We start from the raw sequence: 26,128 nt of genomic DNA, 5'->3' as shown, positions 1-26,128 counted from the left end.
CTCATTAAGAAGAGGGGAAAAGCTGGTGGGGAAAGCACGAAGCAAGTGCTTTTTAGATGGGCTTTGTATCTTCAGTGCAAGTCACATGTGCCTGCAGAAACCAGCCAGCACCCCCGAGGGTTCTGCTACATCTCAACCAAACTGCTTGAACAGTAGACAGCAGGGCCAGCTGTGGTTCTTCGGTGGCATTTGAAACCCAGGGGCTTAGAAGATGGCCTAGGAAAAGTCGTCTTCCTGTTGCAGTACTGGGTAGCTGGCGAGAGAAGTAATCTGGGGTAGAGACATGCCTACGAGGAAAGAGGGAAGAAACAAATTGGAGTCACTAGAGTCAACCACAAAACCACTCGAATCAGAGTGGGCTAAAACGTGAGGAATCAATTTTACATTACTTTCACCTGAGGACTTAAACTACGGAACTTTTCATCTGCGCATCAACGTCCAGGTGTAATAAATCCTCTGGATAATCCTCGGAGGAAGTTAGGGAAGAATACTCCATTGACCAGAACATTGGGTATCTGGAAAAGAACCACCTCGGCTCAATCCAGAAGCTAAGAATGAAGAAGTGATTCTTCTAAAAAAATATGCTTTTTATTATAAAAACTCTCAACTTTTTTTCTTCAGAACACTCTGGGTTTTGGGTGGTTGTGTTTTCTGAATTGCAATTCGCTTAAGGCCCTTGAATAAAACTTGTCCTTTACATATAGTGAAGCCACCTGACTCACTTGCACACCCGTCAAAGCACACAGTCAAACCGTGGCACCTGCAAATTATTCGCACTGGCCAAAAAGTACGGATGCGCCCAGACCGTGACTGCACTCTTCCAAGTACTCAGGAATCACACATGGACTATTTTGAAAAATGTTAAAATTTATTAATAGTTAACATCACATAGTTAATTCAACTAGTTCTTTATTGTACATGACAACACCACTAGACTGAGTGCTCAGGGCTCTGAGATCTGCCATTCGGCACGCCCCAGCCCAAGACTGCGATTCCCCGCATTCGCATCAGGCAGAGTGGCGCCGGCACGGAGCTGTCACCCAGTGTGGGAACACAGCGTGTGCCCGTTCTTCTTCAGAAACCAACAACACAGCATTCACAGCCACACACACAGCTCTACCCTTAAAAAAAAAAATGAGTGATTTCATAGTTGGGGCCCCATTGTCAAATCTAAAAAAGTTAAAATTCATCTTTACTTCTTGGGTTTCCTTCAGTTATATACAAATCTAGACACCGTTCTCAGTACAAGTTTGATAAATGTGCAAAAATTGGATGCTACCGAAGCGTGTCTTCCCATCTTTGTTTTGACACTCGTATCCTACTCAGTCATGTTGCAAGACCATTCCTTCTTTATATTTTAGTGTCTGGGGGTGAGGTGGGCTTAAGGATTCAGAAGTAACTTCATTCCTGAAAAGTAAGGTATGAAAGGTTTTGTGCTGCTTCTCCCCTGCCCTCCAGCGCCGAGCTGTTTAAAATAAATACCGTGTATAAAAACAGCTCAGGCGAGAGGAGCCCTCCACAAGCTTCTTGTAAAACACTTATAAAACCAGTTTTGCTGGGAGGACACAAATCTCCAAAAATGTTGTCCCTGAGGCTTCATTCCTTTGTTTGTTTCGTTGTTTTGGTTCATTATCAATGATCACACACAGTTCTTAAAAAAATGTTTTTGGTGGCTTCTTTTATCTTGTTAGAGAGTTTTAAAATTATACTGACGGCCTTAAGAATGAAGACTCCTAAGCAATGAGTCCAGGTCCTTTGGTTAACATCCCAGGTCACACTGCCCCAGGAAAGCCTCCACACAGCACGGCCAGTGGCTGTGGTTTCCTCCACCCACAGGCCCAGCCTCCTTCCCCCTCTCCCCTGCTCTCCGCCTGTCAGAGTCCGCAGGGGAAGAAGGACCTGGGAGGGTGTGCTTGGCCCTTCACTCACCATGAAGAAGCGTCCCTTCACTTCCCGCAGGCCAGGCGAATGAGGTATTTCTAGTAACCAGTCACCTTCCATCCTTTACCCAGCTTTCCAATGAGGCCAGGTCTGAGAAGCCCCTGTGCATCTATATACACAACAAACTAACATATAAATACATACACACACAACTGATTATGACACACAGTATCCAGATGAAGAAGCACATGTACTTCATGAGCTAAATTTCAAACATAAGTTAAAATGAAAATACAGTGTTTATACTTCTGCAGGAAAAATATTTTAAAAATCAGACCAAAAAGTCCCCCACTCTCTCTTAAAGGTCCAACGCTCTCGATGACTCGTGAGCCCACGAGGAGATGCAACAACTCCACGTGCACGACGTGCCACCTCGTGGCTTTGGTGCTGCGCGCCCAGACCCAGGACACTTTAATTCCAAGGACAGCGACCCTCCAGGTGATGCGTGTAGATGGGGCTGAAGAGGGGCTGCCACATGGCTATCCACGATTTCCCTCCGTCACACCCCGCCCCCGCCCCCAAGTTCTGCACATGGGAGAATCAGGCTCAAGTCAGCAGAGACCTCTCAGGTCTCTGAGAAACAGCATCAGCCTCCGTGCTTGGAGGATGCGTTCCACCTAGAAATGTCACTCCTGAGGTCCAAGGTGAAGAAGCCCAAGTTCAAGGCGAAGCAACTGTATCTTTTCATTAGTGTCCTGCAGGATTATATACGGACATGGAGTTTGGCCAGGGGGGTTTCTAAAGGTTAAAATCTGTTTTAAGTTTTAAGAGAACCAGGGGGAATGGTCGTGTGAGTGTGAACAAATCCTTAGTTCGAATTTATCTCAGGAAGGCCGAAGCTTGGGTACCAACATCTACAGCGAGGATACACAAAGACAAAATGCAGTCTGGCAGCGTCCTCTCTGCAGAGGAAGAGTGGAGGGATCTGCCTCTGACACAGGGGATGACGTCTTATAATTTAAAAGAGCAGGGAAGAGGGGAACCGGAGGAAGTCCGTCCCGACTTCAGGGGGTCTATCGCTGTCCAGCCTCACGGATGCGACAGGCCACCGCAGTGATGAGAGCCGCCCCCTTCCCGCTGCCGTCCTCTGACTCCAGGAAGGTCACGTCACATTTTGGAGCCAGGTCCTTGACCGTCGCTTGCATGACTTTAGCAAAGCTGGAAATGTTGGGGGGAAGACACAGAATAAAAACTTAGTCATGATCGATTTGTGTCCTCAGAGGTGAGAGACCCTATGAAGTGATGCCGGAAACCCGGGAATAATCGGATGAAGAAAAGAATGACAGCTACCGTGTATTAAACACTTGCTGTGTATTACCTATTAGAAAACGGAGCCTTGGAGCCACTAGCAAAACGCCCAAATTCTATGTCAGAGCAGGTGAGTGGAAAGCTAAGAGTCAACTGTCTGAGATGCTGGCAAGTTGTGTTCTTCAAACTGATCAGTAAAAGAGAAGTCCAACAGTCACAGTGTGCCTTGCAGAAGTGCACAACCTGGTCACAAACTCTGGGGGGAAGGACCAAGCCCCAACGTGCTCCATTTTCCTGTGGTACTGACTGACATCAACCCAACTCAGTCTAAAATGTCATTAAAGGCAAAAGGAGCAGGCTCTGGGGGTTGCTGTTGGGACATTACAGACACCAATATTCCTCATCTGTGAAGCCAAGGACAGAGGCTCCTAACACCAAGCCCCAGTGCTGGCAGCTGGGCTTCTATCTTCTTCCCGATCCTCACCCGGGACTAAGGCACCTATTTTCACAGTGACAGTGAACATCAACAAAAGGGACTTGGAACTTCTCAAGGGTCACTCTTTTCACTAACTGCGTAAACTCTGGGCAAGCCTCAACTCCTTGAAGCAACCCTGGTGAAAGCAGGGGGCGATGCAATTGACAAGTCTCTCCATCCTCACTCCACCCCACCTACTGCCCTGGCCAAGGGCACTGCTCTATTATTTTAACTTTTAGCTGAAAGGCTTCCAGGGGAGAAGAGCTAGGACATTCCCTGATGTCGAAATAATTTATTCAAAACATATGCAAACAAGTGAGGAAGGGAGAAGAGAAATGGTGATCAGGGTTGAGAAAGCAGGAAATAGAGAAAGACAGGGAAAAGAAAAAATAAAAGGGAAATCAGTGCTTCTATACTGGGAAAGGGTGCAGTAGGAAACCTTTCTATAAAGGGTCAGACAGCAAATATACTTTCAGCTCTGTGGGCCATGAGGTCTGTTGTTACTACTCTGCTTTGGTAGCTGAAGGCAGCCACAGAAAAACAATACCAATGAGTGAGCGTGGCTGTGTTCCAATAAAACTTTATTTATAAATAGTCATGGCTGTAGTCTGCCAGCCCCTGCTTTAGATTGTAGAAAAATCTTATACTCCAGAAACCTAGGTTTCAGCACGCATGTACTAGAATGTTCACAGCAGCACTGTTTGTGATAGTCAATAGCCCAGTATCCTCTAGCAGTAGAATAGCAACGGTACACTATACAGCTCTGAAATTTAATGAACTACAAAGGTATACTTTGGTGTGGATGGATGGCCAAGCCAGAAACGCTCTGTGGGAAAAGTCAGTCACAAAGGAAGAGATGCCGTAGGATGCCCCTACGACAGGTTCAGACTTAACTAAGACAGCGGAGATGCACACACAGACACTTACACGGGGAAATGGAAGCAAGAGACTGTGTCGCCACAGCACTGCCCCGGGCTGGACAGGAACGGAGCAACTGGGGAGGGGCTCACAGGGGCTTGGGTGGGCAAACTCAGGCTACTTCTGATCATTTATCTTTAATCTATACTATACACATTAATACACTCTTTGCAATGGCTGGTTGTTTGCTCTAAGGGAAAGCAAGGAAAGAGCAGAGAGAGGGGGAGAAAGATGTGCAGGGAGTATGGAGGTTACTCACTGAGGATGTAGCTTGTAGAGGGTTCCATCCACACCCACTGTCACTTTCAGAGTGTCCAGCCCACGGTTTTCTCGTATTTTGTCCACCACAGCGGCCATGCCTGCACCACAGAGCTGGGCCGCCCGCCGTGCCACCACGGTGCACACCTCCTTGACGATGATGCTGTCATCACAGGTGCTCTCAAGCCCCAAGTGGTGCAGGATGGCTCGGACCTGCAGCAGGGCCAGGCAGTCACTGGGGTGGGAGGGAGACAGCAAGTGGTCAGTCATGCACCAAGAGGGGCCAGTGGCCTGTTATTCTAGGAGCCCGGCCACTGGGAGCTGAGTGTAAAAGGCCACTGCCCTGCAAGGTGGCTCCTGCTCTGAATGCGGTTCAGGAGCCGGTGCTCATTGCACTGGACCACAGACTCTCCCTGAGTGTGCAGGAGCACAGAGAAACAGCTTCCTACTCCACGCCGCCTACGTGAGGTCAGGCAATGCTGATACACAAAACAAAAGGACATTCACTGTCTAGGTATTCCACTCATTTGGAAATAATAAAGACGAGATATCACTCGTACATGGCAGTAGTCTTCTGCAAAACTCTCGTGTCTGTTCTCTCAGTGCTGGGCACAGGTCAGCAGGACAAGCACTCGGTCTGTTTCTACTCCCCCACCCCGGGGGGTCCGAAACCCATTTGTGGGCTGCTCACGAAACAAATGTAAGTAAAATTGTAGGAAGAAAACAAACCCTATTATAAAGGGCACTGAGAACCCTGGAATCACCTCCTTGCACATAAACAGACACATAAACACGTCCTTTCTATTCACTGGTGCAGACAGCCTCGGGCCCACTCATGTCGGTTCCTGCTTTTCTGTTTGCCTGAGAGTAATGACACAGCGTTAATTTTTAAAGGGCTCTAAAATTCACCATTCTAATTTGGAGCTGACTTTTCTGCCTTAAGACTGGAGAGGGGAGGCTTCGCTTTAATGAGCTGCCTCACGGCATCCTTCTGCATCGCCTGACAAGCTGCCTTCGCTCTGTCCCGGTGCCTTATTGCTACAGCCAGCAGTTAGGAAGAACCCCCTGGCCAAGGATGAGTGCTCTAATAGGTTATCTTTCTAACTTTAATATTTTATCTAAAACCCAACATTACTTTGCAAGGGCTTATGCCAGTTTAGCATGATTTTTCATGAGACTATTATATATTTTCCCTTAAAATGACAACTGTCTGTAAGATACTTGAAATATATGCAGACGGTAAAGGACAAAAAAAAAAAAAAGGAATTCTTTTCTGGAGGGTGGGCCCATTGTAGTACAGATTTCCCCCTCTAGGTTACTATCCTAGGAGCCCGTCTGTATCAGTGGACCAGACAGCATTGTTATGAGAGGCTGAGTTCAGCTTCAGTGAATTTTTTTTTGAAGACTCTTTTAATGCATTTGCCCATTTCACAATGGGTGACTTACAAGCACACCTGCCCACACAGCAGCTGAGTGGTCAGTAGTTTTTTACCAAAACCAGGCTGATCCTCATGCCCCACCCTCCTGATTCACCTGATCTCACCCTGAGCGACTTTGTTTGTTTTCCCAGATGAAAAAAGTCCTTAAGGGACACATTTTGCATATGTGGAAGAGGTGAAACAATCCGACGGGCTCAAACACTGTTCTGAGCGTTGGAAAGAAACGTCTCAGTAGGTGTGTTGCATCAAGTGGAGAGTACCTCAAAGGTGACTGAAGTTTAAATGCGTAAGAATAAATATACTTTTTTTATAAATTAATTCTGGGGTGTTGTGGGTCCCCCCTCTTACACCACAGATATGAATGTGTCAGCAACTAAACTGACCTTTGTGTAGGCCACGCCCTGGTCTGACTTGAGCTGAGGAGGACATGGTCCCACCCTCGTCTGGGACCTAAATTCTCACCTCTCGATCTGAGACAGGAACTTGGTTTCAAAGATGCCCCTCGTCTTGAGCCTTTCTGAGATGCGGCCACGGAAGAGCAGCCCACGCTTGGTGAAATCGATGAGAATATTTCGGACAATCTCGCCCAAGTACATGCCACTGATCATTTTCTCAAACCTGCAGTGTGAGTAACATCCATGGAGATTAAGTGGGAAGGTGGTTGGGATGTGTCGAGTCAGCCCCCGCCTCCCCACCCAGGCACATTTGAAAGTAGAGGGCATGCAGAGTCCCCTTGGTGGGAAAGGAAGAGCTACTATGATTCACTTGGGCAGGATCCCTGGTGGTCGATGAAGCCGGCTACAGTGTCCAAGGCCCACACACGGGGTTCCCTGGCACTGACCCCACCTTCTGGGCTCATTTCCAAGGCTTAGTCCTGACTCCTCGAGAAACAATACCCAAAGCTACCCACACTTCCAGGAGAAGGTAGGATTCTTAGTCCTTCACCTCACTAGGCATTTAGCATGCTTTCTCTTAGACCTAATCAGGCCCCCAGTCCTGGTCCCAGAACTGAATGTGACTGCTCAGTAACTGAGGGCCTTTTCACCTTCAATAGTGCCTTACAAAAGTCGAAGTCCCCAGTTTCAATCAAGACCCCATCGCTACTCCATCTTGCTTTACCCAAGCCTGTGTCCCTCATTAACGCTGCCTGTGACCTCTATTCTAGACAAATGTTTTATAAAGTATGTTATGCAGTTTTCTGGTCCCAGATTAATTAGTTAAGAAACACTATATCCTCCTAGTGGGAAGCGTGCTGACCTTACACCATTGCCTCTCAGCTCAGACCCCCCCACAGCACAGTGGGGCTTTGTGGGGTTGGGGCAGGTCCCCCATCCAGTCCCGACCACAGAGGGTACTACATCCCAGACAGCGGGAGGAGGAGGAGGAAGAGGAAGCGGTCTGCTCCTGGCCGCCTCATCCCAGCAGTGCTTCTGCTCCCTCACCCTGGTGCCACCCGAGGTTCCCTACCACTGGCATTCTCCACCGTCCCAGACCTCAGTCCCAACACTCCCTCCTCGGCCTGTCCTCACAGTCCTAGCGGTGGGAGCTGCTCCCTACACGCATGAACTCTGTGCTCCTTGTGGCCCCCTTTGTCTTTTCACCCCCCTAACACCTGTGTGACCAGTCCCCCATGTGAAATTCTCCTTGCAACTTACTGTTGTCATTTGTTTTCCCAACCGAGGTTTGAAAGCATCACAGGCCAGCGGGGGGAAAAGGACTTGACCCAGAACTTTCCAGATGTATTAGACAAGAAACCCTTTCCAAGGAAATCTCTTCTATTAACATCTCAAGAGAAAGTGCATCGTGGGCTTTGGTGTTCTAGAGGATCCGATTACTTGTCATCACCAGTTCTGGGATACGTGCACCGGAGACCACACGCAGCCGGGTGCTCACCTCTGTTTGCCAGGGTTGAGGGAAAGCTTGTCCACAGCCACGTCGAACTCCGTGCGTAAGTCATCCAGGCACCCGTTGTCGCCGAAGGCCCCCCACTCCATGTTGACACACATCCGCCCCTCTTCCCCATCCACCAGCTCCACGTTCCGCATCTCCTCCATGTAGCAGGCATTGCTGCCCGTGCCTGCCAGCCACAGCAACAGCGGGGCCTCACTCAGCACCGTCTCCTGCCACCCACTCGAGGCCATGTGTCCCCAGGGGGAAGGGCAGCCTAGGTCCTTACCAACAATGAGGCCAACCTCACAGTGAGGGTCTTCATAGCCACAGGTCATCATAGTCCCGACGGTGTCATTCACCACTGCGACCACGTCCAGGTCAAACTCCTGAGAGGGCAAAAGCAGGTCCCCAGGCCACAAGTGAACCACAACATTCTCCCTTCAGGCACTTGCAAGGGAGGTTTACATGTCTATGAAAGTTGTTCAGCATGGCTCAGTCACTCTTTTCATTCAGGTCTCTGCACAAATGTCACCTCCTCAGAGACCTCCCCTGGTTATACTATTTAAAAGACTGCCCTTTCCCCACCTGGTCTGTCCTTACCCAACTTCACCGTTCTTCACAGCTCCATAGCGCTGACATTAGCTCAGGGCTTGGTTCCAAGTGCAGGACTGTGTTGTGGACATCCCCGAACCCCCGGTGCCCAGGGCAGGGCTTGACACCCAGAGGACACCCACGAATTGCTGAAGGACTGAGTTCACGCTCGCCCTAACCCACTCAACCCGCTCAACATTGCCCCACTTTCTGAACGCGCAGGCAGGTCACTGCGGGCCCGGGCCGCGCCTCTCCCACCTCACGCCGGTGGATGGCCTCCTTCAGCAGGGTGACCACGTCCTCGCCCTCGCAGCCAGACGCCTTGAAGCCTTTCGTCCACTTGAGGAGGATGCTCTAAACCACACAGGAGCAGTGATGAGGATATTAGGAAAGTGTTTCCCTTATTCAGGCCCTACAAGTTCTCTTCAGTACCAATCATCTCACCCACAGTGATTCTAAACTGGCTTCACCCACTTGAATTTCCTGAGTGCCTACAGTGTGCCAGGTAGTAAGCTAAGCACGGCTCATGTGTTACCTCATTTAATCCTCACAGCAACCTTGTGAAGTGTTTCTCATCATCATGCCCATTTTACAGGTAACTGTGGCCCTGGAGTAACCTGCCCAAGGCCTGCAGCTTGGAGAAACAGAGCAGGACTCACGCCCAAGCCCACCGACTCCACTGGATGGGCCGCACACAGCACACAACCACCCCTGCCAGGAACTAAGCTCTACATGCTTGTTTCTGTCACTGGGAATGGCAGTTGGCCCTGTCCCCACCCTGTATTTATGTCAGAGGCGTCCATGTGTGTCTCTTAACTTTCAGACTCCAGCGTACAGTGAACAAGTGTCCTGCCCTGAGTTGGGGTGACATCCACGCTTCACCACCATCCCCGTGAGGGGAGCAGCCTGTTATCCTTGGAGCCCCCCATAAGCCCCCTCACCTTTAATGTGGCCCTTTGCCATGTCACGGGGCCCTCTGGGAACAGATGACATGGTGGCTTTGAACAGGAGAGACGTGTTCAAAAAGAAAGGGTTCCATCAAAAAACAAGGGTGAAGGACACACAGGCCCCTCCCACAACGGCCGAATCACAAATGGGGTGTGTGCTCGCTATGCGCTCGCGCTTGCTGTGCGAATGGCTCCTCCAGCCTCGCTCGCTTGTCCGTGGTGCCCGTCAGCCGGCACTTCACGGCCCGGGAGTTTGGTACCGCTAGTCAGCCTGAATAGGCCGCACCGCGTTCTGATCCTGGGGGCCTTTTCTTAAAAGGATCCTAGGGAACATTTTCTTAAAATGTATATTTTTAGTCTTACCCCCAGTATTTTTCCATACCATTGAAATTTCTCCCAAAAAACTAGTCACTAGTACAAGGTGGTGAATGGCTCATAATTTATTATTTTCTGACCATGGAACAATTAGGTTTGTTTCTCATATCTTTGTAATAATAAATAATGTTTCATCAAATGTCACAAATATTTATCCACATGTTTGATATTTCCCTTTGCCAAATTAATGCAAATGTGAAGGCTCTGAAAATCCAATGCACTAACACCAAAAAAAACAAATGTGTTGACACAAAGACAAAGAAACTGGAAAAGCTACAAGCAACACTGGAGTAGTTAACACCAGACAGACGTTAACAGTATCGGGGGAAACTGGATTAGGCAGGGCTCTTAATACAAGACGGCCCCAAACCTTAACCATCACAGTGCACATGGTGAATCTAACTCTCAGAGGGGAGCGGTGGGAGGTATTCACAGAACTCGGCTGAGCGACACGAGGGCTGCTGTTCCGGGGACCCTGTGGAGAACGTGGCCTTTCCTCGCCACTGGGCTGAGCTCACTGAACCTGTGGCTATTCCAAACTCCGCGCCCTTCTCCACACTGCGGGCCTGTATGTCCATCTCCCCTATCGACTCGTTCTTCTGCCTGAGATGATGCAAGGGTCCCTCATGCCCCCACAGATGGGGGGCTCAGAATACGTCACACACCCTCAGGGCTTTCACACTCCACTGGTGCCACATTCCAAAGCAGCTCTGCCTTTTCTGAGTTCGCTCCATCAGTCCAGTGTATGTGTGAGAACCTAAAGCAGGAACTGTGCCTTCAGTGCCCTGGCAACCCACCCACAGCACAGTATCCACTTGTGCTCTGCACATGAGCTTCACAACGACAAAGACAAGAACAACTGCTAAATGTCAGTAATGTGACATCTAATGTACCAAGTATGGGCCCTGATCAAGCCCGACAATCACCTACTCAGCTCTGACACCTCTCAGCACACCCACGTCCAGCACATCTGAGAACGCTAGTCTTCCGCACTCGCTCCACTCCGTGCATCCCAGGGAACGAACAGCAAAGGTGAGACTAAAGGACAGCGAGGGCATCCCAATGATAGGAGGTGAATGGAAAATGCCCTGGACTTAAAACACAGACCTCAGGAGCAACTGAGCTTAACTGAGAGCATGGGCTTAGGTATTAGAAAACTAGAATTCAAATCACAGCTTAGCCATTCCCGAGCTATCTGAACTGGTCTAGGTCTTGCAACCTAAGAAACAGCAGGTTTTGATAGCTGGCAAATCTCTAAAGGCCTATTTTTCTTTCTGCAAAATGGGTACACAAAACCTACCTTACATGTTGCTGTGAGGTTAAATGAGATAACGCATGGAGGAAGCCTGGCACAGTTATTGGCATAAACTGCATTAAAATGTTAGCTATTAATTAAAATTTTGGTTAGCATCATCTATGTCATCCCAAAGATTGATTATTACACTGAGCCAGCCTGTTTAACCTCCACCAGCTCTGACCTAACTCATTCCCACTGACAGGCCCCTCCTCACGAGTGGTCACTCTTGCCCTTCTCTTCCTCCTCTCAGCTCAACTCTCTCACCAGCTCCAAACCCCGGCTGCCATAGAGCCAATAAAGCCCCTGCGAGAGCCCTCCAGAAAGGCCCTGTTACCTCATTCAGGCTGTTCTGCTGGCAGGGGAAGGAGAAGGTGAAGCCCAGGGGCAGGGACACGCCCTTCATGCCCATGTACTCGAGGAAGTCGGCGATGCACTGGACGATATGGTCAAAGAGCTGCAGGGAGAAGGTGGGCTCTGAGGGAGGGGGCCCTGACCAGGGCAGGCTTCCCCCAGCAAGGCCTGGGCACAAGTGAGGCCTCCACTCAGGAGAAATACAAGATCAGGTATAATCCTAAAGCTAGCCCTGGGTCCTGGCCTGCCTAGCTCTCCCCAGGACCATGGTGAGCAGAAAAAGCACTCTTCCCCCAGGCAAAAAGTGGGTGTCTACTGGGGTCCCCTCCCAGGGGCACCACCTGCCTCACCTCATCCCCTGTGCCGTGCATGGCCTCCTGTGGGATGGCGTAGATCTTGTTGTGCATCTCCACCCCACGCCGCTTCCCATTCCGCACGCGCACCAGCAGGACCCGAAAATTGGTACCCCCAAGGTCCAAAGCCAGGAAATCACCTTTCTCTGAAAAATAAACCCAAGGAGATGATGGCTGGGGCATCACCACTTGACCACATCAGACCGTGACGGGGTCTCAATCACCTTCCCCTAATGGGGAGATCTCCCGGGAGGCCCTAGACAACCTCAGGAGAGATGGGCTGTGAGCTCCACCTAACAGTAAAGAAGATAAGATCCCAGGACCAGAGAGGCCTGCTGGCTCCTTGTGGTTCTCAAATGAGTTCACGTGGCAAGGACCCAGAAGTCACAGTGAGCTCTGCAGAACAAAGATCAGGGTAACACAGCACACTCAAAAACATCTAAACCTGCCATTTATTATAAATAAAATGCCACTTTATGTGAGGTTCTAGAATAGAGAAGGAATGGCAGTCCGGCACCTCCTTCACTGGGCAATCACCGTGTGCTTCGTGCCTCACACAGCGCTCGCGCAATCGTCAGCCAGCCCAGCGGGGGAGGCGCTGCATTCCCCTCTGACGAGGGAGTAAGACCCGGGCGAGCTAGGCTGAGTCACTTGCCCAGCAGGGCCACGCAGGCAGAGAGGGCAGCGCTGGGACCAAGTCCCAGACTCTACTGCCTCTGGAACGTGTACCAGTTGCCTTACACTGGCCTGCTCAACGATTGTTTTCTGTGAATTGGGAAAAAACTGCCATTTCTTTGGTTGTGTGGCATAGACCCAGAGGTCCGCAATATTTTTCTGTGAAGGGCTGGGTGGTAAACATTTCAGGCCTCGTAAGCGAATCTCTGCTGCAACCACACAGCTCTGCCATGGTAATGCAAAGCAGCCATAAACAATACATAGGCAAACGTACATGGCTGTGTAAAATAAAATTTATGTACAAAAACAGATGGTGGGCCAGATTCAGTCTGTGGGCCTTAGCGTGCCAACCCCTGACCTAGGGCTTAAGAGAACAGGCCCTGGAACCAAAACCCCCGGGATCGAATCCCAGTTCTGCTGTCCTCCAGCCAGGTGAGCCCGGGCAGGTTTCTTCATCTCCGTGCCTTCGTTCTGTGTCAGCTGTGACAACTAACCTCTGTTCACAGGCAGAGATTACATGCATTGAAATGTGTTAAATGCTTAAAGAAGTGCTTGACACTGGGTAAGCATTCAGCCAAGTATTTACTATTATCAATGTTCAAATTCTATCAGAGGAAGCCTTGATCAAGCTTCCTCTGATGAATTTCCTGTACACATGGTCCCCAATTTAGGATGGTTTGACTTAATGATTTTTCTTAATCCCCACCTGAGGACATTTTCATTTGCTGTTTTAGAGAGAGGAAGGGAGAGAGAGAAACGTCAATGCGAGCGAAGCACTGATTGGTTGCCTTCGTGTGCGCGCAGACTGGGGATCTGCGCCGGACCGGGATCGGAAGCGTCCAGGCGGGGAACTGCAAAGGCCCGTGCCCGGGATGGGGGTGAACTCGCAGCCTAGGCCTGTGCCCCAACCCGGGATCATTCCTGCAACCTTTCGGTTACAGGACGATGCTCCAACCACAGAGCCCACGGGCAGGGGCTGACAATGATTTTTTGACTTTGCAAAGGTGTAAAAGCAATTTGCATCCAGTAGAATCCATATCTTGAATTTTTATCTTTTCCTGGGCTAGTGACATATGGTACAATACTCTTGTGACATCGGGAAGCAGTGGTGAGCCCCAGTTCCTAGTGAGCCAGGTGACCACCAGGGTCAACACCCAGCACCCCATGCTGTAATCAATGTGTCCGATGATTTTGCCCAGCTGTAGGCTGATGTACGTATGTGTTCTGAGCACATTTAAGGTATGCTAGGTGAAGCTGTGACATTCAGCAGGTTAGGTGTGTTAACTGCATTTTCAACCTATAGTTGAACCCATATTTTATTGGGATGTAACCCTATTAAGTTGAGGAGCATTTGAACTATAGCTGAAGAAATATGTTCTGGAGCAAACATTCGATGCTAAGGCTAGAGTCCTCCCAGAGAGTCAACACCAGGACAAAGGCCCACAGTGGTGAGCTAGGTGGCAACTCTGCCACGTACCTGTGCCGTCAGGGGTGGTGCACACGTAGGTGGGTAGCATCTTGACGGTGGCAACGGCATGAGTCTCCTTGCTCAGACCTCGCACTATCTCTACCTTCATCCTCTTCTTGACTTCCAGCAGCTGCTCGCGGCTCAGCTTCAGAGACTCCAAGATCTTCTGCCGAACTCGGCACTGGTCAGCCAGCCGGTGGGCCACTGCTGTCACCATGGCTGCCCCCTTGCCACTGCCATCCTCAGAGCGGAGGAAACGGACGTCGCAGTCAGGCACCAGGCGCCGCACAGTCTTGTGAAGACGCTTGGCGAAGCTGCAGTCACCGAGATGGAGTGAGAAGTGAGTGTCCACAGCTAGAGTCAATGGCGCTAATGGGTGGGGCGTTCGCTCACCACCTCAGCGCAAACGCCAAGAGGCGCCTGCAGAAGCAGGTGCTGCCCTGAACATCCCCTCCCGTTTCCCAAGGTAGGGGTCACTGTGCAAAAGCTCACATATTCAACTGTGTCCACCCTGGCTGGGTCCTGCCTAGCCTGCTGAAAGGAAAGGACCCTTCTAGGAAGCCGTTGTCTCCTGCAGAAAGTCACATGGGCCCCCCTTCCCACAGGCCATGGCTCCTGTGCCCCATATATCGGCCTCTTCACTGGAGCAGCACAGTGGAATCAGGTGATGGTGACACCAACTACTATTCATGTCTAATCACTCATTTCATTAGATGCTGCCTGGGAAAGACCCAAACTGGAAAAAATTGAAATGTCTTTCTGGACTTTGGCCTTTCTTTAGCCAATGCCTGCCAAAGATGCCAACGATGCCTAAGATGCCTGAACAGGTACACTCAGCAAGAAATTCTTGGGTGGCAGCTGCTCTGAGCCATGGTCTCCAGGACCTCGCCCCTGCGGTCTGTGGGCCCGCAGCACCACTGGGGTGAACCCAGAACTCGTGAATCAGAGCCAGCCTCTCTCTTAGCGAGATGCCCGAGCGATTCGTGCGCACTTTAAAGTGTCTGAAGCACTGAACTAGGAGGCCAGGGAGTGGGAGGGCTGAGACCTTCAGCATCAACCAGTTAGGTTAGCAAAGGCCTACTGAGCAGGCAGCCGTAACAGGCGCACGGGATGGGACAAGTGAGCACAACAGAGACAGGTGTCTTCTAGGCCCCAACTGAAATTGGCATGTTTGGGCACTTCTGACCTGAGGGATTAGAACGTGAAGGGCAGGGCTGGATCATCCCACACCCAGGTCAGCCAGAGAGGCTGACAACCCACTGGGCTGAGGGGGTCCCTGGCAGAGGACACAGCACCTGAAGGGCCCATCATCAATCCTGAGCATCAAAGAAACAAGCAAACACTAACTCCTAAACAAGGGGTGGCAACAAGAGCCCACAGGGGCCAGGAGAGCTCTGAGTAAACCCCGCCCCTGATGGTCAGGGGGCTTCAGAAATCGCCTCCATTCACGCCAAGAACAACACCCTCCCGGCTCCCACTTCCTGGCTGGGGACTTTCATTCTGCAAAGATGCTCAACTCCACAGCCCATCTCCACCACCCAGAACGCAGAACGGAGCTGGGCCCCCAGGGCCACCAGGGTCTCCTCTCTCAAGCCTGTCAGGAGCCCCATCACTATGGGTCCCAAACGCTGACTCACTGAGGGTGTTTCTTGTAGACGGAGCCGTCAACCCCAATAGTGGAACGCAGCCGCTCCTCGCCCTTGTTCTCCTTGATGCGCCTGAGCACAGCGGCCAGGGTGGCCGCGCACAGGTTGGCTGAGCGCGTGGACACGATCTGGCAGATCCGGTGAGTGGCTACGCAGTCCTCCTGTGTCGGGTCTACGCCCAGCCGCATCAGGACCTCACGGGCCTTCCGGATGCCATCCTTGTCCCTAGGAAACAGAAAGACAGGATGTGGGCATGTGTCCAATCCACTGCGGCCACAGTGGGAGAGGGGGGCGTGGACTGACAAGGAAACCCCTCATCTTCAGCAAACACCATCTCTCAGTGAGGGCAGACACCCGCTTCGCTGCTCCGCCCAGTGGGGGAGGGGTAGAGTAAGGGTGGGAGACGGGTTTGAACAAAGAGGAGGAAACCCAACTAAGGCTCCTCCCCCAGACAGACAAATGTACACACCCAGCACTACTGTCACCTCTCTTTCCAGGCCCCATGAGAAAAACTAGTATTTCTCATGCACATACTATGTAAGTCCCTGTTCTCAGGGCTCTATACACGGAGTTGTATATGTGGGAGTTTGTGTGTTTTCTTGTGTCGTGGGGTAGAGGGACTGGTGTCCCTGCTGCCCACCACCCCTGACCGTGTGAACCAGCTGTGGAGCCCACCCTACTTTCTAGAAAGCGGTCAGTCTATTGCATTTCACGAGGCAGAGGGCGCTGCTTCAGCTCGTGCTAGCGACTATGTTGAAGGGCTGTGCTAGGAGAGCGGCGCTCTTCCTAGGGGAACTATGTGCCTCACAAATTTGAGTATTTTCATCTCACAACTCCTTCAGCAGTTTCCATTTCAGTCATTTGAACTGTTTCACTGCTCCCATGACCCCAAGTCACTCCTCTCCACCGTCTGCCCCTGAACCAACAGGGCCTCCTCAAGCCACTAGGGAAGTCTCGAGAACAGGAACAAGCCCAGCTCTGGATATCGTTAACTGGAAAACAAAAATTAGGCCACCCCTGCTGCTCCATGAATTTCAGGCCTTGGCTCAACCCAATGGAACTAGACGGGTATATTTCGGGGCTGACCAAGCAGGGTTCAGAATGGAGCCCTTTCTGAGAATCACCAATGGAGCTTCAGAAGAAGGGAAAGGAAATAGAAGCAAAGCTGTCAGTAAGGACCACTGGGAGCTTCCAGCATTAAGCCAAGCCCCCCGCCCCCGCCCCAGGCCAAGCAGGAATGTGAATGTGACGTCTCTGAATTTGGAGGTCAGTCAGTCACAGTACCATGAGTCACCCTGGTCGTCAGGTCAGCACGCTCAAAATAGACAGGAGCGGAAACTATCTGGTAAGTGACATCAAGCCACAGGCCAGCATGGCCCGTGTTGGGCAAGACCCTCTTGCCGTCCACATTTGAGGCATCAAGGGCCAGTGCCAACGGTCATTCTCCAACTTCCTGACCATTCTTCAGTAAACCTCGAGGAACCCAAAAGCTTACCCTTCGATATCCGAAACGTCTTTGGTCTCAAAACGGCCCTTGGCGAGGAGTTCGGGGCTGAGCTTCCCCCTGAAAAGCAGCTCCTCCTTGGCCATCTTCACCAGGATCAGCCTCACCAGCTCCCCCATGTACATCCCACTGATCATCTTCTCAAATCTGCAGGAAGACACAGACCAGAAAACAAATGAAGTCCCTGCTGTCCGTGAACTCACAAGGTCCCCGTGAAGGCAACTTGCACACTCGTACACTTCAACGATTGTTAGAGGCTGACGCACAACGAAGCACTAACTTGTGTGGCACTGACTGGGAAGGAGATGTGTGAGGTGCCAGCTCAGGGCAGGGTTGGAGGAGCTGGGGAGCTCGGGCTGTCTCTGCAGGCAGGTGGCCCTGGAACTACAGGGAAGGGTGGGCCATTAGCAGGCATACAAAACATCCCAGAACTATGGGAAATCCTGGAATAGTCTAAATTTTAGGTCAAGTAAGTTACTTGTAATGCGTTCAAAAATTTTTTTCCTGTAGCAAGGAAGTGATTTTTGAAAATAAAATTTAATGTAGAATGAACCTCAATATTTATTTACAAGAGAAGGTCACTCTAATTAAATGGGGAGGGGGCTTGTAATGAAGTTACAAGTTACTCATAGCTTGTAGTGAAAGTTACAAATAAATGGTGGTGCAGGCCCAGCAACTCGCCACTGTACACTGGCCCTGGCCCCTTGCAGGCAGATTCCCAAGAAAAGTGTGAAAACCACCAGAGGTGGTGGTGGAGGAGGGGTGATGGGGCAAGATTAGAAAGGCAGGTTGGGACAGCTGAGAAGGGACTCAAAATGTCACGAAGTCTCTCAGGAATATGGGAGTGAGATATGCTGGAAGTTTCTGAGCCAGCAGGTAATAAAATAAAGGTATGTTTAAGAATGGCCAGCCCCAAGCTGAGAGGGCACACAGGTAATTTATTTCTTCAACACTAGATGGCACTGTTTTCTTTAGAAGACAGTCTTTTCTGTCCCCGAGTTTGTGACAGGAGAAACCAAGTCTTTACCATTCTTTTTGGCAGAGAAGGGTATATCCTTACTTGATTATCTCAGAAAGGATCTGGGTCCTGGGGAGACGAGGCCCCCAGGGCCTGCAGACACTAACCAGGCTAGGATTCCTCAAGGAGGCCCACAGCAGGGGTGAAAAAGGGACTCAGTTTTCTCCTGGTGCTACCTGTGAGAAGGGAAGTTGGGCCCTCAGGAAGTGACTAGCTCAAGACCCAAGGTCAAGTATGGCAGAATTAGAGCTAAGTGGAGAGCTGGCTGAACTGCTTGAGCAGAGGGTGCATTTGAAAGCGCCCACACAGCCAGCTGCCTGGGAGGCAGGCCCTTCAATGGCAAGGAACTCGTGCGTCTGTTACAGCGGCTTCTCTGAAATAGGTGGTCCTATAGAAGTAGCAGAGGGGTCCAGCGGCGCTCTGAAGTGTGCGCAGTTTTTAAAAGTCTTAATACAGTTTTTTAGAACACTTTCTTCCTGTCAACATTTGGAAAGTAATTATTTAGAAACATATAAAGAATCAAAAAAGTTCCTACTCAAGCCCCAAAATGTCTTTGGGGTTACCACAGCTGACACTGGCTTATGTCCCTCCAGCCTTTGATTTGATAGGTGGGTTGCCAAGGCTGGGCTAGCAATTCTGTCTTCTGACCCCTCAAAGGGCATACAGCTTCTTGAAATGGCGTGGGTGTGCCTCATTGACGGAGACAGGCACTGAGGGAGTGACTTTCAGTTCAGAAATTCCTCACCAGCATAGCAGACACAGCCAGTATGTTCCTACAAAAGTTACAAGCTAATGGACTCCCGTTTCCACGTGAGAAAGTTTGTGCCTTAAATAAACCATGTGCCCTTGAGGAAGCAAGGCCTGCCTCTGTAAAGAAACAGGCGCCCCGGCCGAGCTGGTTTGTAGGGTTGGGTTTTCCTCTCCAGGCAGAGACCAGCACTGCAAGCTCTCCGCCCAGGCCCAGAAACAAGACCAGAGAGGGCCTGAATTGCTCAAAACATTTTGTAATTGCTCTCAAAGCTTGCAGCAATCCCTATTTCAAGATCTTTAAGGGACATTTAGCAAATGTTTGTGAGAGTGAACCAATGTTTTGTAAGAGCCAAAAGTAACTAAGTACCGTACCAAGTCTGGCCAGGGTGGAGAGTATAACATTCAGGGTCCAAATGTTGGAGCCGTTCCTCCAGCTCCTGCCCCCAGGGCCCCAGCTGGGCCACAGGTTCAGGGAAGGAGGCCAAGGAGGCACCTTGGCCAACTTGTCCTCCGGCCTTGGGTCTGGGTACTGCTGGGCTGAGAGGCACTGGGATTCATGAGGTCAGCCCAGCTCCCAGGCAATGCCACTGCTGAGCCAGAGCCTCCGCCAGTCACTGGGGGCTGTCTGTCACAGCCTCGGTATTGTCTGGACAGTGATGGGTGGGAGCTACAAAAGGAACTTTTGGAGACCCAAATCTCAGCCATCTCCACATTTTCTATGTGGCTCACAAACTGTTTCTAAGGGCAACCTACAAACTAAAGGTGGGAAGAAAGAGCAGGATCATACTTACACTCAGAATATGACCTTCTGAAACTATTGTTCTGAAGGGCAGTCCAAATTATTACCTGGTGTGTCTGCTTTTTCTATCTTTCTCAGAGCTTGCTCTGAAATTTGCAGTCACAATGTGTGTAATGGGCACAAATCCCCATAACCAACGGGCGCCTTGGCAACGTTTGTGGGGCATAAGTCTATAAAGCAAAAATGAGAACCACCCCCCAGCCCTGGTCATGCCCCAACTCAACTCCTGAGCCCATGCCCCAAGCCCTCTGCTCACAGTTGCTTCCCGGGGTTCAGGGAGCCCATGTCGATCTCCTGGTCAAATTCAGTGCGGATGTCATCGAGCACGCCGTCGTCCCCGAAGGCCCCCCACTCCATGTTGATGCACATCCGCCCCTCGTCACCCTCCACCATGTCAATGTGGCGCATCTCTTCCATGTAGCAGGCGTTGCTGCCCGTGCCTGGCCGAAACAAGGGCTGCTCAGTATGCACCCACACCGTTCTCTCCCCTGGCCCCCCCATCCTAACACTGCATGGGGTGACTGGGATTCCTCAGAGCAGACTCCTGGGGTATCCATTCTGCTAACGCCCCCAACTCCACAAGTACTGGCTTGGTCCTCCAAAGTGACCACACCACTGCCTTCCAATATGAAGTACAAAGGAACACCCGGGCCAGGGACCCTGCTGCCTGTCCAGCCCACGCCCCACGTGCCGGCCAGCTCCGGCCCTCACGCCTGGTGCTCACACACCCACAATGAGACCGATCTCGCAGTTCTGGTCATCGTAACCACAGGTCATCATGGTCCCAACTGTGTCATTCACCACGGCCACGATATCGATATCAAAGTCCTGCGGGGATAAAAGGAGAGATCTGACCTTCGCTATCACACAAAGGTCACGGATGGGAAGATGGAGAGAAAGAGCAGCAAGACACACAGCTCGAGAGTGACAGGGCTGCCTCCCAACTAGCCCTACTGAAAACCGAGGAAGGTTATTGCTGGAAAGCAGGTCCACAGCCAGTCTAGCAGCTGCGTCTCACTCCCCACCCTGCGTGTCTTTGTTGGGGAGAGCTTCCCAGCAGCAGCCCTGGGCTCCAGCTGACAGTCATCACTGCACTAAGAGCAGCCCATCTTGTCATCATTGTCGTCTTCTCCTCTTTCTTCTTCTTTATCTTTCTCCCCCCGCACCCACCCCCCCCCCCGCTCCCTCCCCAAAGGTCGTATTCTTCAGTGACCCTTATCTTGTCCTCTCTCCACCCCATTCCACCCTGATGCCAACAACATCCCAACTTTCTTACTTGAAAATGATATTCAAGTCTTCAGGTTAAGAACTACAGAGTTTTTCTTGAACCAAGGCTAAGAATATTTATTTATCTATCATGATCATCTGGGACCCCAAAAATCTAGTCATTTATAAAATTCTTGGCATAGTAATTATTTTACAATGTATGTGTATCCATTATGCAGTATATCTTAAACTGATACAGAACTATACGTCAATTACATTTCAATAAAACTAGAAAGAATAAATACATTATTGGGTAAACATAGCAGGGAAGAAGGAAAAAAAACCCCACTTTAAGAACAACAATAGGCCCTCGTGCTGTGTTGAGGACAGGCTGGGGAAGACTTCAGAGTGGACCCCAAAGGGCCTCCAGAGCCCAAGCTCCTACCTCCCCACCCGGCCACCCCGACTCACCCCTCTCCTCTGGATGGCCTTCCGGATCAGGGTAACCACATCTTTGCCTTCCACACCACTGCACTTGAACCCCTTGGTCCATGAGACCAGGAAACTCTGGAAAAGGACCGAGGACTGAACATTAATTCCTCATAAAACTCAGACCACGCTTGTCAAACAACCATAGTGGAGCCCGCTGCCACGGCACTAAAGTAAAGCCATGATCGAATGTGTATGTTGCTTCCTCACTAGCCCAGGAAGAAGTCGAAGCCCCATCAAAGTCCCAGAAAGGAAGTTAAATGAATGATTTCTTCATGATCAACTGCCCCCAAAAGTGAAAAGGGTAGGCTATAGAGCTGCCAAAATCACATACTTTAACCTCCAGCTTAACTCCTCAGGTGTCTTTCTTCCAAAGATCTTTGTCACGACACTAGACCAAAGGATTCCTGACTAATTCCCACTCCTGCTTCCCTGAGAGGGATAAGGGTGACGTGCAATGCATGTGGGGTTGTGTGTCGTCCTTTGAAGGGTGGGGGAGAAAGACCCCCCTCTCTGATACTTCCTCACCACCCCCCACACCCACTCCCACAAAAGCACAGAACTCTCAACATTTAAACCTTGTTCACACAACCATCAGAGCCACCTCTGACCCCACAGCAGCAGGCAGCTCAGAGTTCTTCCTCATCCTCCCAGCCCAAATGATGAAGCAACCAAAGTGTCTGAAGAACTCATCTTACCTCGTCTAGTTTCGTCTGGATGCAGGGGAACGAGAACGTAAATCCCAAGGGGAGCTTCTTGTCCTTGATTTGTAGCTTATCCATGAAGTTGGCCAGGCATTCAGTGATGTGGTCAAACAGCTGAGGGCACACAGCGCAGGAAGATGAGCACGGAGGCAGAAGAGGAGAGCGGTTAAGAGCATGGACTTTGGGCTCCGAAAGGAACCGGCTGAATGCATTCGAGATGTGTTTCCCCGTGAAGTCCTTATGGGCTCAGTCTATAAATGGGGATGCTAATCGTATCTGACCTCACAGAGTTAACAAAAGTTAAACGAGTCAATATGTATAAAGGCTCAACACTAGTTGGTGCTCATTACATACTGTCTTCCACTTAAACCGTGTGTCCATACCACTATCAAAACATAGCCAGAGCTGAGCAGAAAGTCACTGCGTGCCCTAGCAACAGAACCTCCTTTGGTGGCCTTGTTGACACATCCCCACACCGACACTGGTGCACAGCTAAAGGGTAGCACATCTCATGCCACACAGCACTGTAACACTCCTGTCTCCTAGGACTGGGGGAGTGGGTGAGACAGTCTCTGTTGGCATTCTGTGATTGGACTTAAAAACAAGTCACTTCTATATTTTTTCTCCATCCTAGAAAACTAATTGCTTGTGTGTATGTGTGTTAGGGGGTGGAATTCAAAGAAGTTATCTTTGCTTTCTAAATTCACAATCGAACACCCAGTGAGTCCATGAAGAGCACTGAAAATGAACAGGATTTTATGGATGGGCAGCTTCACAACCGTGACTACGCTAAGTGGGACTCGCAGGCTTAGGAAAAGTCCTAACCCTAAGAAAAAGCTGTATTCGCACTTGCCCACGCTTGTGATCAGTCTCAAAGCCCAAGGTTCCACGGCCTTCCTCTCTGAAGCATTCTCAAAAAGAAGTCGGTGGCCTCTCCAGATGCTGAGGGGCTGAGGCCAGGGCTTTCTGGTACAAAAAGTAAGCAGAGACCAAAGAGACCAAGCACATTCCAAGGGCCAGGTTGACCAAATGTCAACATGAAAAGCCCAGGGACTGAAGCAGAACCATATTCATTTTCTCTCCAGGCAGAAGTGAGGAAGATTCCACTAAACCAGGGGGTCCCAAAGTGTGGTCCTGAACTGGCAGTATCACCACCACCAACACAAATTCTAAGGCCCAAACCAAACCTGCCAAATCAGAAACTGTGGGGGTAGGGCCCTTCAGCCAGTCCTGAAGCCCTGGTTAGAAAACCACTGCACTAAACCACAAAGAGCATTTGCATTTTTAAAAGAACTGAGAGGCTGGGGAAGTGGCAGGCTAGGGAGAAAGGCCAGCTGGCTCCCCAGGTGTCTGGGGCATCTCAGTGGCAGGAATCCCAGAAGACAAGTCCACCCCATCTAGAAGGGGCCAGCTTCCTGCATGGGTCCCGTCCCTCTTTCTGTCTGATCACCAGCAAAAGGCACTTCGGCTGATTCTGAAACTCTCAATCTCTAAACCAAAACAATCTCAAGGGCAAAGTCAGGGCCACTTCCCCAAAAGATTCACCTGTGCACAAGTGCTAACTCCTTTGAGCAGAGGTCAAGCATTTTAATATGTAAATAGGGCTTCTAACAGCTATTTAGAAAGTTCTGTTCTCCTGCTGGAAAGTGGATCAGAGACAAAATTTATGATATAGTTAAGCAATCCCCAGCACCTTCTTCCTGGTACTCTAATCAAAATTATCTTTAATGCAAATAGTCTTTATCCAAAAAAAAAAAAAGTTACAGAGGCTGGGAAGAGGTAAGGTCAATCATCAGAGATGGGGGAGGGGAGCTTTAGAAGAAATCAAAGCAAAACGGCTTCCTCCCACCCAGGCCTGATTACTGCTCCCTTTCCAACTGCCCTGCCAGCAACGGGAGGCAGAAGGAAAAGAGGCAGTGACTAGGCATCAAGTAATGCCCTTCCTGACACAGCAGCCACTGACCATCTGTGGCCATTTAGAGTAATTAGAATTCCAAAAATTAAAAATGCACTTCCTCAGTCATGCTAGCTACATTTCAAGTGCTCAGTGCCACAAGTGGCTCGTGCTACAGTATTGCACAGGCCGATAAAGAACAGTCCCACTGCTGTGAAAAGTTCTCTCGGACAGTGCTGGGTTAGGAGAACCTGCCTACACCACTGTGGAAGTGGGAAGGCCCAACCCCGGTGTGGCTCGGTTGGTTGGACATCGTTCTGCACACGAAAGGTCACCAGGCCAATTCCCGTGAGGGCACGTGACAGGGTTGAGGGCCTGGTCCCTGGTTGGGGTGCATGCGAGGGGCAAACACACATTGATGTTTCTCTCCCTCTTTCTCCCTCCCTTTTCCTCACTCTAAAAATAAAGTCTTTTAAAAAAAATTGAAAGTGGTTCACCACTTCTATTCAATATAGTACTGGAAGTTTTAGCCACAGCAATCAGACAAGAAAAAGAAATAAAAGGCATCCAAATTGGAAAGGAGGAAACAAAACTGTCATTGTTTGCAGATGACATGATAGCGTACATAGAAAATCCTATAGACTCCACCAAAAAACTGCTTGACCTAATAAATGAATCTGGCAAAACAGCGGGATACAAAGTCAATACCCAGAAATCAAAGGCATTTCTGTATACCAACAATGAAACAGCAGAAGCAGAAATCAAGAAAAAAATCCCATTTGAAATAGCAAAAAGAAAAATAAAATACCTAGGAATAAACCTAACCAAAGAGGTAAAAGACCTATATTCAGAAAACTACATAACACTGAGAAAAGAAATCAAGGAAGACACAAACAAATGGAAACATATACCATGTTCATGGATTGGAAGAATTAATATCATCAAAATGTCCATACTACCCAAAGCAATTTACACATCCAATGCAATACCTATTAAAGTACCAATGGCTTATTTCACAGACATAGAACAAACACTTCAAAAATTTATATGGAACCATAAACGACCCCAAATAGCTGCTGCAATTTTCAGAAAGAAGAGTAAAGTAGGAGGGATCACAATACCTGACACTAAACTATACTACAAGGCCACTGTAATTAAAACAGCCTGGTACTGGCATAACAGGCACATGGACCAATGGAACAGAACAGAGAGCCCAGAAATAAACCCAAGTCTATACAGTAAATTAATATTTGACAAAGGAAGCAGCAACATAAAATGGAATAAAAATAGCCTCTTCAATAAATGGTGTTCGGAGAACTGGACAGCCACGTGCAAAAAAATGAAACTTGAGCACCAACTTCACCTTATACAAAAATAAATTCAAGGTGGATAAAAGACTTAAATATAAACCGTGACATCATTAAAGTCCTAGAAGAGAACGTAGGTAGGAAAATCTCAGATATTTCACGCAGAAACTTTTTTACTGACATGTCTCCTAGAGCAAGGGACATAAAGGAAAGAGTAAACAAATGGGACCTCATCAAAATAAAAAGCTTCTGTACAGCTAAAGAAAATAGTATCAAAATAAAAAGAGAACCAACTGTATGGGAAAACATATTTGCCAATGATACCTCAGACAAGGGTTTAATCTCTAAAATATATAAAGAACTTACATGACTCCACTCTAAGAAGACAAGACAAGCAACCCAATTAAAAAATGGGCAAAGGACTTGAACAGACACTTCTCCAAAGAGGACATACAGAAGATCCAAAGACACATGAAACAATGTTCAATATCGCTAGCTATCAGAGAGATGCAAACAAATTAAAACCACAATGAGATACCACTTCACACCAGTCAGAATGGCCATCATAAACAAAGCAACAAACAA

At 49.5% G+C, this 26,128-nt stretch overlaps 1 protein-coding gene across 1 annotated transcript in view; it reads right to left on the bottom strand.

Moving 5' to 3' along the window:
* Window positions 1–847: 847 nt before the first annotated feature.
* Window positions 848–26,128, bottom strand: part of HK2 (hexokinase 2) — a 64,348-nt gene continuing 39,067 nt past the window's right edge. Inside the window, exons 4-18 of the mRNA XM_028516202.2 lie at window positions 22,337–22,456; window positions 21,621–21,716; window positions 20,672–20,771; window positions 20,200–20,383; window positions 17,368–17,523; window positions 15,864–16,097; window positions 14,236–14,540; window positions 12,081–12,229; window positions 11,714–11,833; window positions 9,019–9,114; window positions 8,456–8,555; window positions 8,173–8,356; window positions 6,742–6,897; window positions 4,842–5,075; window positions 848–3,099 (exon numbers count right to left, since the gene is read on the bottom strand). Coding sequence (XP_028372003.1) covers window positions 2,955–3,099; window positions 4,842–5,075; window positions 6,742–6,897; window positions 8,173–8,356; window positions 8,456–8,555; window positions 9,019–9,114; window positions 11,714–11,833; window positions 12,081–12,229; window positions 14,236–14,540; window positions 15,864–16,097; window positions 17,368–17,523; window positions 20,200–20,383; window positions 20,672–20,771; window positions 21,621–21,716; window positions 22,337–22,456 — 2,379 coding nt within the window. The 3' untranslated portion in view covers window positions 848–2,954. The remainder of the gene's footprint in view (window positions 3,100–4,841; window positions 5,076–6,741; window positions 6,898–8,172; window positions 8,357–8,455; window positions 8,556–9,018; window positions 9,115–11,713; window positions 11,834–12,080; window positions 12,230–14,235; window positions 14,541–15,863; window positions 16,098–17,367; window positions 17,524–20,199; window positions 20,384–20,671; window positions 20,772–21,620; window positions 21,717–22,336; window positions 22,457–26,128) is intronic.

Source organism: Phyllostomus discolor, chromosome 6, assembly GCF_004126475.2.
Source record: "Phyllostomus discolor isolate MPI-MPIP mPhyDis1 chromosome 6, mPhyDis1.pri.v3, whole genome shotgun sequence".
Lineage (NCBI taxonomy): Eukaryota > Metazoa > Chordata > Mammalia > Chiroptera > Phyllostomidae > Phyllostomus > Phyllostomus discolor.
The sequence above is the reverse complement of the archived record's forward strand: the minus strand, read 5'-3'. Positions and strand labels throughout refer to the sequence as shown.